At 33.4% G+C, this 17,668-nt stretch overlaps 4 protein-coding genes across 5 annotated transcripts; 3 read left to right on the top strand and 1 right to left on the bottom strand.

The window, feature by feature from the left end:
• The first annotated feature begins 4,819 nt into the window (after positions 1–4,819).
• Positions 4,820–5,332, top strand: LOC145106396 (uncharacterized). The gene has a single exon (XM_079043388.1). The coding sequence runs from the start codon at positions 4,820–4,822 to the stop codon at positions 5,330–5,332; it is 513 nt and encodes a 170-aa protein (XP_078899514.1).
• Positions 5,333–5,371: 39 nt separating this feature from the next.
• On the top strand, positions 5,372–6,127 carry LOC145106395 (uncharacterized). The gene has a single exon (XM_079043387.1). The coding sequence runs from the start codon at positions 5,372–5,374 to the stop codon at positions 6,125–6,127; it is 756 nt and encodes a 251-aa protein (XP_078899513.1).
• Positions 6,128–6,459: 332 nt separating this feature from the next.
• Positions 6,460–8,434, top strand: LOC145169025 (cellulose synthase A catalytic subunit 8 [UDP-forming]-like). Of its 2 annotated transcripts, XR_013742250.1 has the most exons (7): positions 6,460–6,796; positions 7,157–7,230; positions 7,325–7,376; positions 7,474–7,609; positions 7,746–7,879; positions 8,079–8,194; positions 8,268–8,434. XR_013742250.1 is itself a non-coding variant. In XM_079087621.1 (5 exons), the coding sequence occupies exons 1-5, from the start codon at positions 6,739–6,741 to the stop codon at positions 7,870–7,872; spliced, it is 447 nt and encodes a 148-aa protein (XP_078943747.1). In that variant the 5' UTR covers positions 6,461–6,738; the 3' UTR covers positions 7,873–8,049. The 2 variants fall into 2 exon arrangements, 1 of the variants encoding a protein (XP_078943747.1); XM_079087621.1 differs by lacking the exons at positions 8,079–8,194; positions 8,268–8,434 and having other exon boundaries at positions 6,461–6,796; positions 7,746–8,049.
• Positions 8,435–9,438: 1,004 nt separating this feature from the next.
• On the bottom strand, positions 9,439–14,684 carry LOC145108810 (receptor-like cytosolic serine/threonine-protein kinase RBK1). The gene is made up of 7 exons (XM_079045901.1): positions 14,408–14,684; positions 13,763–14,329; positions 11,240–11,497; positions 10,999–11,153; positions 10,370–10,449; positions 10,161–10,296; positions 9,439–10,050 (listed from the first exon to the last, which is right to left on the bottom strand). Exons 1-7 carry the CDS (start codon positions 14,412–14,414, stop codon positions 9,742–9,744), a joined length of 1,512 nt encoding a protein of 503 aa, XP_078902027.1. The 5' UTR covers positions 14,415–14,684; the 3' UTR covers positions 9,439–9,741.
• Positions 14,685–17,668: the final 2,984 nt, after the last annotated feature.

Below are 17,668 nucleotides of genomic sequence, written 5' to 3'. Positions count from 1 at the left end.
AAATCGATGAGGCGGTTGATTATTATGAGCAGAAGTATCAGTGGAGTGGAGGTAGCAGGTAAAGATACTGGTGATGTGGGATTAGAAGTAGTAGGTGTGGATCGGCTGGTGGGTGGGGTATCATTGGAAGATGTTAGGTTGTTTGGTATGGTGTCAGTAACAGGTGGGTTGTCAATTAAGGTTGTAGTAGGGATAGTTTCAGATGATGGAATGGGTGTAGGATAACTAGAGATATATGGGTCGGAAGGTGTAGGTGTCATAGGTGGAGGATCAGTTTGTAGAAAGGGGAAGTTCTATTTAACAAAATGAACATGACAGGCAATATACATGCGATTAGTGGTAAGATCGAGACAACGGTAAGCATGGTGATCGAGACTATAACCGAGAAAGACACATGGAAGGGAACGGAAATACATTTTGTGTTTATTATATGGATGATTATGAGGATAACACAAACAACCAAAAACACGCAAGAGTGAAAAATCGGGTTTGTGAGAGGAGGCGTGTTCAAAAGGTGACACATTGGATGCGGTACGAGATGACATGCGATTTATTAGGTAAACAACAGTGTCATAGGCAAAGTGCCAAAAAACGAGATGGAACACCGGATTGAGCAAGCAAAGTGAGTCCTGTTTCCACAACGTGTCGATGACGACATCAACAAATCCGTTTTACTCACTTGTATGAGGACATGAACGTCTATCAGCAATGCCAAGTGGAGAAAAGAAATTAGGGAGGTTTCGAAATTCTCCACCCCAACCAGTTTGGACAGATTTAAGTTTTGTGTTAAACTGTCGTTCAACCATAGCTAGAAAGTGTTTAAAGTGAGCAAACACATCAGATTTATGTTTTAAACGAGAAAACATATGTAACGAGTAAAATGATCAACACAAAGTAGGAAATAGTTATGTCCATCAAAAGAGATAATAGGAGCAGATCCCCATACATCATAGAAAACCAAATCTAAAATGCAATAGCTTTTGAAAGTCAATAAAGGCAAAGAAAGTCTAGAGGATTTTCCTACAAGACACGTATTACAAGGAATACTTGACTTTTTGTACAAAACTAGAAGAGAGTATTTTGTTAATATGGAATGTAAAAGTTGCGAACGAGGGTGACCAAGCCGTTGATGCCATGTGTGAACAGGAGCACGAATAGCAGTGAAGACGCTTCTGGAAATTGGTTGGAAAGATGGGAGATGAAGCGAGTAGAGCCCGTTCTTACTTGGACCCGTGAGAAGGATAGTGCCTGACTTCTCGTACTTCATGGAGTAAAAAGTGTCATGAAATTCAAAGAAAACGTTATTATCATGACAAAATTGTTAAACAGAAAGAATATGTTGTTTAATTTGTGGTACATGAAAAATATTGAGTAAAGAAAGAGTTTTGTTTGAAGAGTGAAGTTTAGTGGAACCGACATGTAAAATGGGTAAACCCTTACCATTGTCAACATGGATAAAATCTTCACCATAATATGGTTCAGACGTGCTGATACTAGACGATTATGGTGCTGCATGGCTGTTAGCACCGGTTTTAAGGAGCCAGGGGGAGATTAGGACCGATAATCAGCATGATTGGCTTAAGATTGTTGTCTGTTTCGGATGGTTGCAGGGTCAAGGTTCGGACAGTCACATGGGATGTGACCAATGCCACATCGGTTGCAAGTTCCATACATTGTATTCTGATTGGATTCCCAATTGAATTGTCTTCTGTTGGTTCGGTTGTTCGGACTACGTCCACACCCATAATTGTTGGTGGTGCAACCACGACCACGGTTGTTTTGAGGGTAGGAAGTGAAGCAAGCTTATGGTTGTTGGGTAAAAGGTTGTAGACTGAATCCAAGTAGTGAGACAAGTTGATTAAGAGCTTGAACGAGATCATGTTGTGAAGACCCTGTTAGAGAAGACATGCCAGTAGTATTACTAGTAAAGGTCTGTGGTGATGGAACAAAAGGAACAAATTGTTTGATCATGTAATCATGATCGGAGAGTAGTTCCTTTAACTCATTAAAGGCAGCTGGAACCTGTCTAGCAAGAAGAGTCGATTTCAAACCATTATAATCTTCACGAAGACCTGTAATTACAAGCATAACCAAATCTTTTTCTTTAAAAGCTTCACCAATGTTGGATAGAGCATCAGCATACTCTTTTGCTCTATTGAGAGAGGCTTCTGGTGTTTCATCACCCTTCATCTGTATCTTCAGTAACTAAGTTTTGAGAGTGTATTCCCTGGAAGACGTGTGAGGAGTGTAGGCACGTTCTAGAGAGAGCCAGACTTCACGTGATGTAGTAGTGTCTTGAACATGTGGGAAGACAGCCTCTGAGATTGTAGAGATGATCAACATCCTGACATGTGCATCATTAGAAATCCAAATCGGATAGTTAGGGTTTGGCTGAGCTTTTGTGGTGGTTTCTTTTTCTAAAGTTCAATTGTTTCCGGTGGGCAAGGAATGGTACCATCGACATAACCAATAAGATTGTTTGTGACAAAAAAAAAAAGAATCATGGTTTTCCAAAAACCATTGTTTGTAGGAGAGAGGGGTGAAACCGAACTTGTGAGAATTGTGGGAAGTTTTCTCAGGTGTAGTGAAGACATCGATTAAGGCCATTGTACAACCGAAGGTTTAGAAGAAGGATTACAAGATGGTTGGCGACAATTAGAGTTGCCGAGAATTATGCTCTGATACCAACACACACTTTGTCAAATATTGTGTATTGTATTGTATTGATAATCACGTACATATATATATATATATATATATATATATATATATATATATATATATATGTATATATATATATATATATATATATATATATATATATATAAACAGGATCCGGTGAGTACTCTTTTAAAAGTGAGGACTGGTGAGGACTCTTTTTAAAGTGAAGACTGGTGAGGACACCTTAAAAAATTTGAAAAAAAATATAGAAAAAATACAAATCATAAATCGAACATAGTACTACATCGGAGAGAAAAAAAATTAGAAAAAAAAATTTTTGGATCATTAAAACTGAAGCATTGATCATTTTTATGATCCATGATTCAACTTTTATGATCCATGATTCAATTTTAATGATGCAAAAAAAAATCCAATTTTTTTTCTCGGATATAGTACTATACTCGATTTTATGGTTTGTATTTTTTTTAGATTTTTTTTTCAATTTTTTTAAGGTGTCATCACTTTAAAAAGAGTCATCACTGGAACCAGACCTTATATATATATATATATATATATATATATATATATATATATATATATATATATATATATATATATATATATAGAGAGAGAGAGAGAGAGAGAGCTAGGTTCAAGTATTCTAACTAATTATTGTGTGGATGTAGGAATCAATGTGAGTCAATCATTTCAAAACCTAAATAAGGTAAATTTTGAATGTTATCTATTAATTAATTTTAGTAATTAAATAAATATTTAATTAATCCCTTTAATTTAGGCAAGATAGTTTAAGAATTAAAAACCCTAACCGACCATACAAAACATATATCTCGTTCTTCTGTAAGAATATATATGAATCTATATTTGCATTTCAATGTTTGAATATATAAGGATCATGAGGTTCAAAAATATTGTTTTTCAACAAGAAGTTAATTCAATCAAAATATGTACTCTATCAGAATATATTCTGGCATTTTCATAGAATATCGTTCTAACAGAATTGCATTCTAAAAGAATAAAAATCTAGTAAAATTTAAAATTATGTTAGAATTAAAAATGAATTAATTAAAAAAAAACAGAATTCAAAATTAAAAGAATCAATATCCCTTAAAATCCGAAATTTTCATTAATTAAACATGTGTTTCCTAATTTAAACATGTGTCTCTTAATTTAAAGATAGATAAATCATTACTTAAAATAACTAAAACCATTGGTCTATATTCATCCCTACATACACACAATAATTAATTAGAATACAATAACCTAAGCCTATATATATATATATATATATATATATATATATATATATATATATATATATATATATATATATATATATATATATATATATATAGGGAAAGGTTATTTGGAAAACAAAAAAACCCTAAAAAAACCCTAAAAATCATAAAAATGCATAAAACAAATACCTACAGATCACAAAACTTTTTTTTGAATTTTTTATGAAAAAATCGCAGCTTTTTAAAGAAATTCGCTGAAAAAAATTTTGAAAAAAAAAATTGATTTTTTTTTTCAGCGAATTTTAATAAAAAGCTGCGATTTTTTATAAAAAAAAATTCAAAAAAAGTGTTGTGGTCTCTAAGTATTTTTTTTTTATGCATTTTTATGATTTTTAGGGTTTTTTGTTTTCCATAGAACCTAAACCTATATATATATATATATATATATATATATATATATATATATATATATATATATATATATATATATATATATATATATATATATATACACTATTAATATTATGTTCCCTTATGCACAGTATTCTATTTTTATTGACTGCTTTTTTTTCTAAAGCCTATTGGCTGCTTTTTTTTCTAAAGGCATAAGGTTATACGGTGTGGCTGCGGTCTGGGACTGCGGTTTGTGCCACCTAGACCGCGTACACCGCCCCCAGACCGCGGTCTTGCGCGGTTTTGGCCGCAGTGCGGTCCTTTAGTGTCGTGTTTGATGATTGGTTGATGGGTGTATTGACCGTTGAATGGGTTGTTGCGTAATTAATTTTTTTTTTTTTTTGCTTTTTCTTTCCTATATATATACATATTAACTTCATTTGTTTTTCACAACACAATCTCTTCTCTCTCACAAAATTTTTTAAGAAAAAATCACCACTCTCTCAAAAATGTCATCTTCTGAAGAATTTCAGACTATTTTTGATACCGCTATTGCGTGTGTTCAAATGGCGGAACAAACGTACAACGTTGTATGTAACAACGCAGCTGCATGTTCTCAACGGAGAACACGAAGATATATTTGCAGAAATCGTGAAGAAGCCAACCAACGTTTGGTGCAAGACTATTTTGTAGAGAATGCCACTTATCAAGGGTATTATTTTCGTAGGCGCTTCAGAATGCTCAAAGGTTTATACGAACGTATAGTTGAAGATGTAACGAGGGAGTGCAGTTTTTTTCAACAACGCTACGATGCTAGAGGTACACCCGGTTTCACTCCCTTACAAAAATGCACGCCCGCACTTCGTCAGTTAGCATATGGCATTCCGTCTGATGCGTTAGACGAAAGTTTTAGGATGTCTGCTAGGATCGCACGAGACAGTCTCCATTTTTTCTGCAAAACTGTGATTCAGTTTTATGGTCCAAAATATTTACGTAAGCCTACACGTAATGACATCCTGTAATTGCAAGCTCATCATGCTACTGTGCATGGGTTTCCTGGAATGCTAGGAAGCTTAGATTGTCTCCATTGGGCATGGGAAAATTGCCCTACATCATATCATTGGCAATTTACCCGAGGTGATCATTGTCACCCAACGATCATACTTGAAGCAGTTGCATCACAAGATATGTGGATTTGGCATGCTTTTTTTTGTTCTCCTGGTTCGATTAACGACATCAACATTCTTAATCGTTCACCAATATTTAACGACATATATTATGGATCCGTACCAGATTCTTCTTTTCAAGTACGTGGAACGCCATATAAGTATGGTTATTATCTGGTCGATGGAATTTATCCTGAGTATGCTGTGTTTGTTAAATCGTTTACGTGTCCACATGGTTCTAGACGAAAGAAATTCAAGAGAGCTCAAGAAAGAGCTAGGAAGGATGTTGAGCGTGCTTTTGGAGCTCTGAAGAAACGGTGGTTCATATTGAAAAAACCAGCAGCTTATTTAGGTGAGGAGAAACTTCAAGAAATCATGTATACATGTCTCATATTGCATAACATGATTATTGAAGACGAAGGAAGAGCGATCTGTGCGTTTGACGAGGAAGAAACCATACCAGAGACACAACCAATAGAAATTGGTGGCGAAGAGTATATGAACAGGAGAGTAGAGATACGTTGCACTGAAACATTTCACAATCTTCGCAATGACTTGGTGGAACACATTTACGGGGTTCAAAACATTAACCTTAATTTGGATCCACCGGATGACCCCGAAGACGAGTTCTCGGAGAACGACTTTATGTAGTTTGTTTTAGTTATTTTATTTGTGTTTTTTAAGTTTCTAGGATTATTTAAATGTCATGTGTGTGGTTTTCGTTTTTTTTTTTTTTTGGTAATGCAATTTTCAAGTAATGAAAAATTATGTTTTTTTATTAAAACAGAAGTTTTATTAAATTAAAATAGTTAAAAAAAAGTTTTATTAAATTAAAATAGTTTAAATAAAAACAAAAAAAATAAAAATAAAAGTGTGACACCACTCCCTTGGTGTGGCAAGAAACCACACTTGGTAAAAAATGACATGACCACTTATGTGACGGGGAAGGGAGTGCAGTTTTGACATCAGTCCCTCCGGCCTAAAGGGAAAAAAAACCATCTGCTCCTCCTCGATAATTCCTCCACCGCCTCTACCTACATGCTCTATCTTCCACCGACAAAGGACTGGCTACGTGTTCTCTTCTCAGACAACCCACAACCCACTGACACTTCTCTTCATCCTTCGCACCGCCTAATATACCCAATTCAGTTCCTTTTATTCACCATCTTAGGTCGCTATTGCTTCCATAACTCTTTCTACAACCTTCCTACTCCAAACTTTTTCTATCCCTCTCTCACCATGTCGCTGCTTTAGACCGGCAGATGGAAAACAGAAGCAACACGAGCGAAGGTCGCTCCTTCAAGCAGCAACCAATTCCAGGTTTGATTTTTTTTTTTCAAATCGTCGCCTCTGAATTCGATTGCTATGGAGGTCATTTATGAAATTTATTTTCTTTCTTCACTTCTGCTTCTAGGAAAAAACACATATCTATAATCGTTTCAACATTTCTAGGATGTCGTCTTCATGGGTCCATCTAAAGTGAAGGGCTCTTTTATACCAAACCATTTGGACTGATGTGTAGTTTGTGATGTGAAAATGGAATTAAGGTCTAATGAAAAACTTAGAAGCTGGAGTTCTATAGTGATTTTAACAATATGTCCACCAGTTGTTTGCTAAAATGTCTCACTTGCATTGGTTTGAAAAAAAATTAACACCAGCTTGTATTTTCCGATTATACAGGAAGCTTAAAAAATGTTGCAGAAAAGGAGCCTGTCACCCACACTAGCATGGCTGGTCACCTTAATGACAGTCAGGTACAAGTCATAAACATGGCGATTTAACCATTTTTACAAAAATTATATAATTTGAATACAATTGACATTGAATTTTCCATATTCTTTGGTGAAGGATGCTGGACTTCATGCAAGAAATATAAGCACTGTATCAACGGTGGATAGTGGTGAGTTGCATTGAATTTTGAGTCATATAGAAATTTTGGAACTTCTATTTTATAATCATACAATCTTTGTTTGCTTTTCTTTTTCTTTTTCATGTAGAAATGATTGATGAAGATGGGAACCCAATCTGGAAATACAGGGTTGAAAGTTGGAAGGATAAAAAGAACAAGAAGAAAAAGAGTGTTGTTAAAGTTGCTAAAGAAGTTCAAATTCGTGTAGACCAAGAAAAGCAGGGGTAAGTACTGTACATGACATTTTAGTTCCTTTTTCCTTTTCACTTTTTTCGTAAAATCAAAATTATAATTAAAAGGTGCAACTTGACAACTTCTAATATGGTTTAATTAATGAGAACTAATAATTGCTACTTACAGGTCAACAGAGGCGAATGCAATGCAACCACTTTCACAAATAGTTCCAATTCCAAAGAGCCAAATCACACCTTATAGACTTGTGATTATAGTGGACTTTTCTTATCCTTCTTCTCGGCACACCGATTGAAGAAAGGGTAATATGTTGTAGTTTTTTATGTAGTTGTATTTGTAGGAGTGAAACAAATTTGATTTGGATAGAAACTGAAGAACCTAATGAAAACCAAAACCACATACATTCAATTGGGTTCTTCTTTTTATGTATTCTGGAAAACCAAAGTTGCATTTAATTCTTGGTTAGGCTTCAGTCGCAAAATGATCCATGATGTTATCCAGGATGTGGTTGTGAATGGCGCAAGTGTAATTTCGGCTTCAGTTTAAAATATACTAGACAACAAACATTAACGTGTCTATAAAGTCACAACAAAAATCGAGAAGAAGATACAATAAAGGTATAACTTTTACCAAATATATAATTAAATTAATCCTATTTTGCTTAAATTTATTCTAATCTCATGCTTGCAGTAGAGTTGATGAAAGCTGATAGCACTGTAATTCTGCATAATTGGATGCTCCAAGTTTCATAGCTGTGATGCAACTTTATTTGGAGATTGTAGGATTGCAGTTTACCTTCCGATAAATAAATGACAAATGACTACTGTTAGTGATGGTTTAATCCAAATCTAACCCCCCCCCCCCCCCCCCCCCCCTCTTTTCTAGTATATATTAAATCTAAAGGAAGTTAGAAACAGTAACTTTTATGTCTTTAGGTTTTTGCCACAAATGTTTAGTGAGTTTGACATTTTAAGTCTTTAAAGTCAAAACTTTTATATTTTATGTTTTGATTAAGTTTTTTTGCTTTTAGGGTTTTGCCACAAATCTTTAGTAACTTTGACATTTTTTATCCTTGCAGTGGAAAGTTTTATATTTTGGTGTTTTTGCCACAAATCTTTAAAGAATTTGACATTTTTCGTCCTTATAGTCAAAACTTTTACATTTTTACATAAAAAACACAAAAAATCTTCTTTAGAAATTTGTCACCATATTTTTCCCAACTTTGGCAACTTTCACATTATTGCCACAATATTTATGGATATTTCTACCGGTGTCCCTTCTTTTGGTTGTTGTACACTTTTGACATCTAATTTTAGGGTTGTCGATTTTCTCTCTTATTTGTGGTAATTTAAACTTTCAGCATATATTTTTTAAAGTTACCCAAAAGCGGTGTAGCCGCGAGTTCTTTGCTAGTTTTTATAAATGCTATAAATTATGATGATTTATATTTTAAAATCTAATATCAGCATATAACTTTGCCGATTGATAAAGAAAAAAAAATGTTTTAATATTTTGATCATATATTATAATCTTATAAAATATATGATACACATTAATTAAAAGAAAAAAAAACTTATAAACTATAAAATTAATATCAATACATCAAATCCAATCACTCATCGTCGTTTCATATCGTGTTCATCTATGTCTTATAATATGCCATTCTTATCAATAGCCCACATCAAAGATCACAAAAGCTTAGACTAGTAACTATCAAAAGATCGTAACAAAGATGTATATGTACCTGGCTAGGACTACCCTAGATGTAATAGCGGATTTCTTGTTTGTTGATAGGACATATGGGAAACATTATACTTGTATTGCTAACGTGCGCTTGGAGTGTAACTTTCTATTTTGAGGCTTTAATTAACCTTCCATCTTTAAATCTAACAACTTACATTTTTGGGATTTAATAAATGTATATATCATAAATACACGATTTACAACCCTTTTCTCCATCTAAAATCAACAACAACCAACACTTCCAAGAAAAATATACAACAAAAAAAGACAATACCCCTTTGGCCTTTGATACACCAGCACGTTGTTGCTGTTAACATCAACGTATCTGATACGTAAATACATACAAGTATGTATACAGTGCAAGTACAGGTACAATGTGTCTGATTTTATATCAGACGCACTGTACTTGTACAAGTTTATATCAACCCATAACAAGTTCCCGATGACGATTGAGATCATTGAGATACGTTGTAGAAGTATAACCCTCCAAATCACAAGCATCTAAAATCATTGCTCTCCCATCAAATGTCTTTTGTCTCAAATCCATGATTGTGGAATCCCCTTTTAGTATTTGAACAACTCGTTTCATGTTCGGGCGTTTTTCAGGCATGTGATGAATACATGATGAAGCAAGCAAAATTATACGCTTTACTTCGATAAGTTCATACGAATTTTCTAATCGAGGATCGATTAGTCCTATTATGCTACCTTTCTCCAATAGCGGTTTCGCCTACAAAAGACTGTATATAAGTAGATATTCTCTCCTGATTTTTGTTAAAGAAATAACAATGTGTTTTAATTTATTTGTTTATTATTTTTGTATTTAACCCTTTTACATACCCAGATTACGAGACTTTGTCGACGTGAATCAACAGCACGACGACCGGAGATAAGTTCGAGCAAAAGAACACCAAAAGCAAATACATCCGTCTTTTCATGAATTACTCCGTGCATGAAATACTCGGGAGCCATATATCTAGAAAATAATTTTTTTTTAAAAATGATTTTTTGATATAAACAACCAAACAAAAAGGTAAAATTTTTAGTACCCGAAAGTGCCCTCGATTGGTGAAACAACTTGTTGAGCCCATTTTTCGGGTAGCCATTTCGCTAGACCAAAATCTGATATCTGCTCAAATATCGATAAACTATACATGAGTGTTTCTTTTTTAAAATTAATAGACTTAGTCGGAATATTATGAGTGTTTATTTCTGATCCAAGAAAGAATGACTTTTCGGGGTTGTTTCTTTTTTCCCCATTACGTCGTGTATAGGTAAAGTGGCTGAATGGATAATATCATAATGATGTGTTATTGATAAAGTGTGTTATGGACCAAATAAACCGTCTAAACGAGACTAAATGACCATTTTACCCTTACATTCCAAAAAACAAATTTCACACTATTCATTAATTAACATGAGAGAAATTATGAGGAAGAAAGATTCATATATAGTTGTACACATTAAGTGCTTAACCCATTATTGCTATTAAGTCACAAAGAGAAAGAATCGTATCTCTATTAAGTCCTAAATTTTTACAAATTTTCCCTAGTTTGTTTTTTCCCTCCATTTGCCTAAGTGTGTGTCATTTTCGCAAATATTTTTTAAAAATCATTTATCCGGACACATGAACTGAAGTTTCAAGGATTTATCAAAGTAGTGAAATAAAGAAATTAACCTGAGGTTGATAATCTTCGGTTAATAAAATATTTGAAGCTGTGATATCGCGATGAATTATACGTTTGTTACAGTCATAATGAAGATACTGTAAACCTTCCGCAATCCCAATCGCTATCTTAAACCTTATCTTCCAATCTACATTCTCTTCATTACCTAAAAATTAAAAATTATGTAAGCTGTATATGAGTGTTTCTTTTTTCACTTAATCTAAATACAGAAAGTCGGGAAATGAGATTTACCATGTAGTAAAGTTGCAAGGCTACCGTGAGGGGCGAATTGAAGGACAAGGTGCAAATCATTATCAGAACTGAAACCGATTAACCTAGCGGCGTTTGGGTGGTTGATATGTGCAATGATCCCAAGTTCGGTTAAAAAATCCCCAACTCTATCGTCGTCTTTTTTCTCTTTTTTTGTTATTTTTTTTACGGCTACAATTTGACCATCGGGTAAATAGCCTTTGTATACTTCTGCGTGCCCGCCTTTTCCGAGTAAATTGTCTGCACCAAGCATTTTAATCGGAACATGACAAAACAGAACAGTCTTGTACTATATTTGGTATGTATTAAATTAAGGATCTGACTGTCAATGGTCCCACTTAAAAAAGTGAATGGGACAGAGAGTCGCTATCAATATCTTAGATAAGGGAGGTTGTAAGGAAGAAAAGAATGACCTTATTTTTCGAAAATAGTCTAACCCAAGTTGTACTGTGTTTGGCATACACTGTATTTTTTTTTTTTAAATCCGGTGTTAAAAAACGTAAACACGGAGGGAGATGGACTCGCTATCATGTTCTCGTCTGTGTAAAAGACCAAAATAGCCCTAAACCATGTCAATAAGATAAAAAAAAAGTAGTTGTACTTTGTTTGACATACTCTGGATTTTAAAAAAACTGTCCCACCTGTAAAGGAGGGACATGGATTCGCTATCGCATTCGTAAAAGACCAAAATAGCCCTAAACCATGTAAATAAGATAACAAAAAATTTAATTTTTTTGTCGAACCTAAAAACGTTAAACAAGGTGGGACAAGGACTCACACTCGCTATCCTTATCTTGTACGTGGAAAAGACGAAAATGCCTTTGTTGTGGAAATAGCTTTAGAAAATTTATCCGGTGTAATTTAGTCGAGGCGGGTGTGAAAGGGGCAGTAGTATGAAGGACTGTTTTTGTTGTTGTGTGTAAGTTTAGGGACTTAGATGTAAGTTTATTATATTGTTGGAAGATGATTAATGGAACATGATCACATGGTGGATCTAGGGTATGTAGTACATTTATGTGATGAGATTGAAGATGATTAATGAAAAGAACATGTGGGGGTTTTGGAGTATTCTGGTTAGAGAAGATGTCTCCATAAGTCAAGTCCAATTGAAGTACATTTTTTTACCAATAAATAACTCACTCTTTTGTGTGCTTTTGTACTCTCTTATTGGTCCAGGTGCACTGCCTTGTATGCCATGAGCTATTTAATTTTCTTTGTCTTTTTGTAATTATAGAATTTAATAATTAATCCAATAATTTTTATAATATGGTTCAAGCACAAGGTGTCGGGCCTCAGGTTTTGCCTAAAACCTAAACCTGGTTTTTGTGTAAAAAACTAAAAATAGCAATCACATATATTCCGACATAAAAAATCGTTACATTTTACACAATCAACAGTAAATAACTATATTTTAAATTCTTATAGATACAAAAAGTGAAAAACCCATCTTTCAAATTTTTTAGTTTTGGGTTTGTTTTAGTTTAAAAAATATATATCTTTGCCTGAATAGGATAAGATAAGTAGTTATTATTATTGAGTAAAAGGGAAATTGCAACTAGTTTGTGAGTGAAGTAGACACTGCACCTAGATTTGATTACAACATATGCTCTTACACTGGTTCAACTGTCAGAGGTTTCTTTTGTCCTACCAAATTTATTGGGTTTTTTTTTTTTTTAATAATACAAACTACAAAGTTGTTATAATAAAAGGATGTAAGATAAATTTGTAAAAGAAAAAACTTGTATATGAAAATTTGTATAAGTTAGAAAATAGAATGTACTTAAAATATTTTTTTGGAATAAAATAATATGTAATGGATTAGAGATAAATCACCTTTTACATATTTTTTTATGCAAAAATGCTCCTTCTAACCGGTTACATGAAAAAATAAATTATAATATTCTTAAAGCAAAAAATAACACTCACGCTTAAATTAGAACCTTACGTACAATTTTTATGTATGTACAACTATTATAAAGACGTGTGTTAAATTGGCAATCTAAAAATAGGAATAATCCTAATGTGGTTTGCAAGTAAATGAAAGTGACTTTCATGATTATATTAAAAGTTTTTGTTTTTTTTTTGCTATATCTCATGTTACTTAGAATAGCTTTTAAAGGAGTTGAAAATTTATATTTAAAACATCTACAAACTCTAGACAATTTATGGTAAATTAAGAAAGTCAAAGTCATTTAAACAAGTCTTTTCCTCAGTTCATAAATAATATACTTTTTTCAACAGAAAAATGGTAATAACAGTAAAAACAAAACACAAATATTGATTGATATATGTTGCTAAAAGTTAATATTGTCATAATAGGCGTGCCTTTGAGGATAAGAAGTCTAGTTCATTTTCCATTATAGTAAATTTGACCAATATTATTTTAATGTTTTTTTTTAAAGTTACATGTTAGACACATTAATTATCTAATTCTATAATCGTTGTTCAAGTTTAATTAACTTGTTGGCATAAAAATTCAAGAGGAAAAGAGTAAGAAAGTGTTACCATGGCTGAAACCATTTGTAGCCGACTCAAGTTCTTCATAAGTGAAACTCCGCCATGAAGGTTTAGGCATATAAAACTCGTTAATGGTCGCCTCCGAGCTATTATTCCTCCCAAATTTCTTCATGAAGCTCTTCCTTGAATGTTCATATCCAGCCACCAACGGCCCAGTCGAAAACCTTCTGAACGATTTCCACTTCAAATTATCCATCATATTCCTCCATGGCACCGTCTCAGCCGTTGGCGACGCCGGAACGCTGGTGCTGTTGTTTTCCCTATCTCCATCTCCGTCGCATCCTCCCGTCGTCGCCACTGCCGGAGGTTTCTTATCAAATTTCAAGCTGCAGCTGCTCGCGCTAGCACTCATGCTCCTTCTTAGGTTGATACTGTTATCGGAATCAGAACCGGATCCAGGAACTTCAAACACGCCTCTTGGAGACGATTGATCGTCGCTTTCACTACCACGATCGCGTTTGTTTTTCAAGCTTTCATCCGATTTCTTTTCTAGGTTTTTATGAGGTTTCTTCGAGCTTTCTCCCTTCATTAAACTCTTCGGCATTTTCCGTGAACCTAGAGCACAACGGAAACCCGAATGAGATAAAATCGTAAATAAATGACGACAAATTTTCAAAATCGGAGAGCAATTACCTTTCATTTCGATGCGATTGAGCTTAAATTGATAGGACAGGCTCAGTTCCAACAACACTTGGGGAGTTTTTCTCGCATTTAAACCATGTCCATAATCAATGACGTGCGCGGTCGTTCCACGGTGGGAGACGACGGTGACAGTGACGGAGAAAGTGAGACGGTGGCGGAGAAAGAATGGACGAAAATCGAATGGTTCAGAGAGAGAAGGGGGGAGAAATAGTATGGCGTTGAGAGGCAGATATTATTTGAAGGAAGAGTATGAGGAGGGAAGATTGGAAGAAGAATGCTCTGCCTTCGAATTTTATACACCGTTTCCTTTTTATTTTTCATTTTTCTGTAACAATAATTAAATATATTTCTAATCAATTTTTATTAAGATCAATAATTTTTTTACTAATAGAAATAAAATTAAAATGTTTGTTTTCTATTTTTAATTATAACTAGTAGAAGTTACATAACGCATTAAGTCACACAACTTCTTTATAATTCGTAGGACTAATATTATAAAAGCCCTAAATTTTTAACCCGTAATTGAAAAAAGTCTTAATATTTTTTTATTATTGTTATGACCACAACTTTCTCGTAGAATTATCACTCTAGCCCATTTAATGAGTTTCATGGTTAACTTGATAAATTTTTTGCAAAATCAGTCCAAAAGTTCAAATTTGGTCCCTGAGGTTTGCAAAAAATTACACCACATGATGTTTTAACTTTATTTTTTGTTTTTTTATATTTTATTTATTTTCGGTTTTTTTATAAATGTATATACATTTTTTATTTTCGTTTTTGTATATACTTTATTTATTTTCATTTTTTAACTTTATTTTTCATCAATTTGATTTATTTTTTACCTTTTTACCTTTTTTTTCTATTTTATAGTGTATATATAAAGTATATTAAAGTTTTTTTTAGTTTTTTTTTTCATATTTCTTTTCGTATTATATTTTAATTTTTTCATCTTATTTTATTTTATTTTTTTCTTATTTGTTTTCCAATTATTTGTTTTTATTTTTTTGTATTTTTAACTTTTTATTGACCTTTATCAAAAAATATAAATTGTATTAGTATATTATATTATATTACAATTTATATAATTTATAGTTTTTGTAATTTTTTTTATTTTTATTCAAGTAAATAAATTTGTTATGTTTATATTTGTAATTTCAGTCCAACTTATTTTCTTTTTACTTTTTTTTCTTTAGCACTATTATATTTATGTTACGAAAAAATAAAAATTAAAAAAAAAGTTAGCTTGTTTATTCTTAGTGTTTCAATGTGTTATATAACTTGGAAATTAAATCATATTTTTATATGTGATATCAATAGTTTAAATTCAAGATAATATTTTTAATTTGATAATAGACTAAAAGAAAATAATAATAATAATAATAATAATAATAATAATAATAATAATAATCGGTCTCTATAAAAAACTTCTTACAGTAATTTATATTAAATTCGAGTTCGTTTACTTGAATCAAAATAAATAAAAACATTAGAAAAACCATAAATAACTAAGATAGAAAAAAATAGAAAACAAAAGGAATAAAAGGTAAAAAAAATCAAATTGTTGAAAAATAAAGTTAAAAAATGAAAATAAATAAAGTATATAAAAAAGAAAATAAAAAATGTATATATATTTATAAAAAACCGAAAATAAATAAAGTATACAAAAAATGAAAAATAAAGTTAAAAACCATGTCGTGTAATTTTTGCAAACCTCAGGGACTAAATTTGAACTTTTTAGGACTGCAAAAAATTTAACCAAGTTAACCATGAAACTTGTTAAGTGGGCTAGAGTAATAATCCTGCGAGAAAGTTGTGGCCACAACAATAAAAAAATATTAGGGCTTTTTCCAATTACGCGTTAAAAATTTAGGACTTTTATAATATTAGTCCTAACTCGTATATAGAATGTGATTTTTAAATGTCAATGGTCCATATATAGAACAGTAACAATTATACCAAATGAAGTGAACCAAAAATATCAAAATAAAGTTTAAAAATGTATTTATTTTATGCAACACCATAGAAATTGTAACATCCGGGATTTCGGGGATGTCAGTTTGTGTTTCAATTTGGAGGATTTAGGAGGGACTCGACGAGTCGAGAGTCTGACTCGCCGAGTCACGTCGAGTTGATTGCGGATATTTAATGAAAGGACTCGACGAGTCCAAGTATGGACTCGCCGAGTAGGTACTGGGCAGAGAAAACCCTAAGTTCCGGGGTTGGAGCCTATTTAAAGGAACTTATGACCTTGGATGCGCCTCATATCTTCGCATCTCTTCGCATGGGACTGCTGTAGGAGGTATGAATCTATACTCATTCTCGTGTATTTGGTGGTTTTCTTGAATCTAGGGTTTTCTTATTCCTTCTTTAGCTTGGATTCGAAGCTTATGAGGTCCCAAGGTGGAATATGTCTTAGATCTGGACCTTAAGAGGTCCAGAGAGTCCCAACCATTCTGCTTTATGCTGTTCCATTGGAGATATGGATCTAGGTTGCCATTTTAGGAGCTATTTCTTCATATAAGGGCATAAGAGTGTTGCATGAGCTTAAAGTTTGAACCTTTATGTGATTTTTGGGTGTAAGAAGGTCAGATCTATAAGTTAGAGAAACAGATCTGACCTCAGAAGGTCATTTGAGTGATGTCATGGAGGGAACTCGCCGAATCCATATGGGGACTCGACGAGTCGAGTCGGGTTGCCCCGCGATTCGTGACCAGTGGTAACCCGTCGAGTGAAAGGTTAACTCGACGAGTCGAGTGAGACCTTAGGAGGATTCAGAGGACAAGCATGGACTCGTCGAGTCACCTGAGTGCACTCGACGAGTCTGGTCAAAGTTGACTGTTGACTAGAGTTGACTTCAGTTGACCATGGGGTCTTGGTCAAGCTGATTCAAGAGAGGTCAGGGAGAGGTAGACTGGTCTTCTACCCATTATTAGAGATGAGAACAAGAGAAAGTATTAATTGTTTCCCTTATTTGTTAGGCGGAGGCTCGATCGAGGTTAGCAAGCCAGAAGGTTTGCTAGACATCATGGGAGGTGAGTCTTCTCACTATATTGTACCTGCAAGGGTACCTATGTGCGACCGGAAGGTCTTATATGCTATGAGATGTATGAGCTGTATGTTATTATGTGATATGTATGTGTTATGTATGTTATGTATGATAAGGACCGGAAGGTCAAGATGACAAGGACCGGAAGGTCAGGAGGTTACGGACCGGAAGGTCGATACGGGTAGGACCGGAAGGTCTACCGGGAT

Source organism: Lactuca virosa, chromosome 4, assembly GCF_052849685.1.
Source record: "Lactuca virosa cultivar CGN04683 chromosome 4, Lactuca_virosa_CGN04683_v6, whole genome shotgun sequence".
In the NCBI taxonomy this organism is placed as follows: Eukaryota; Viridiplantae; Streptophyta; class Magnoliopsida; order Asterales; family Asteraceae; genus Lactuca; species Lactuca virosa.
Note: the sequence above shows the minus strand (reverse complement) of the source record. Positions and strands in the feature narration are given on the sequence as shown.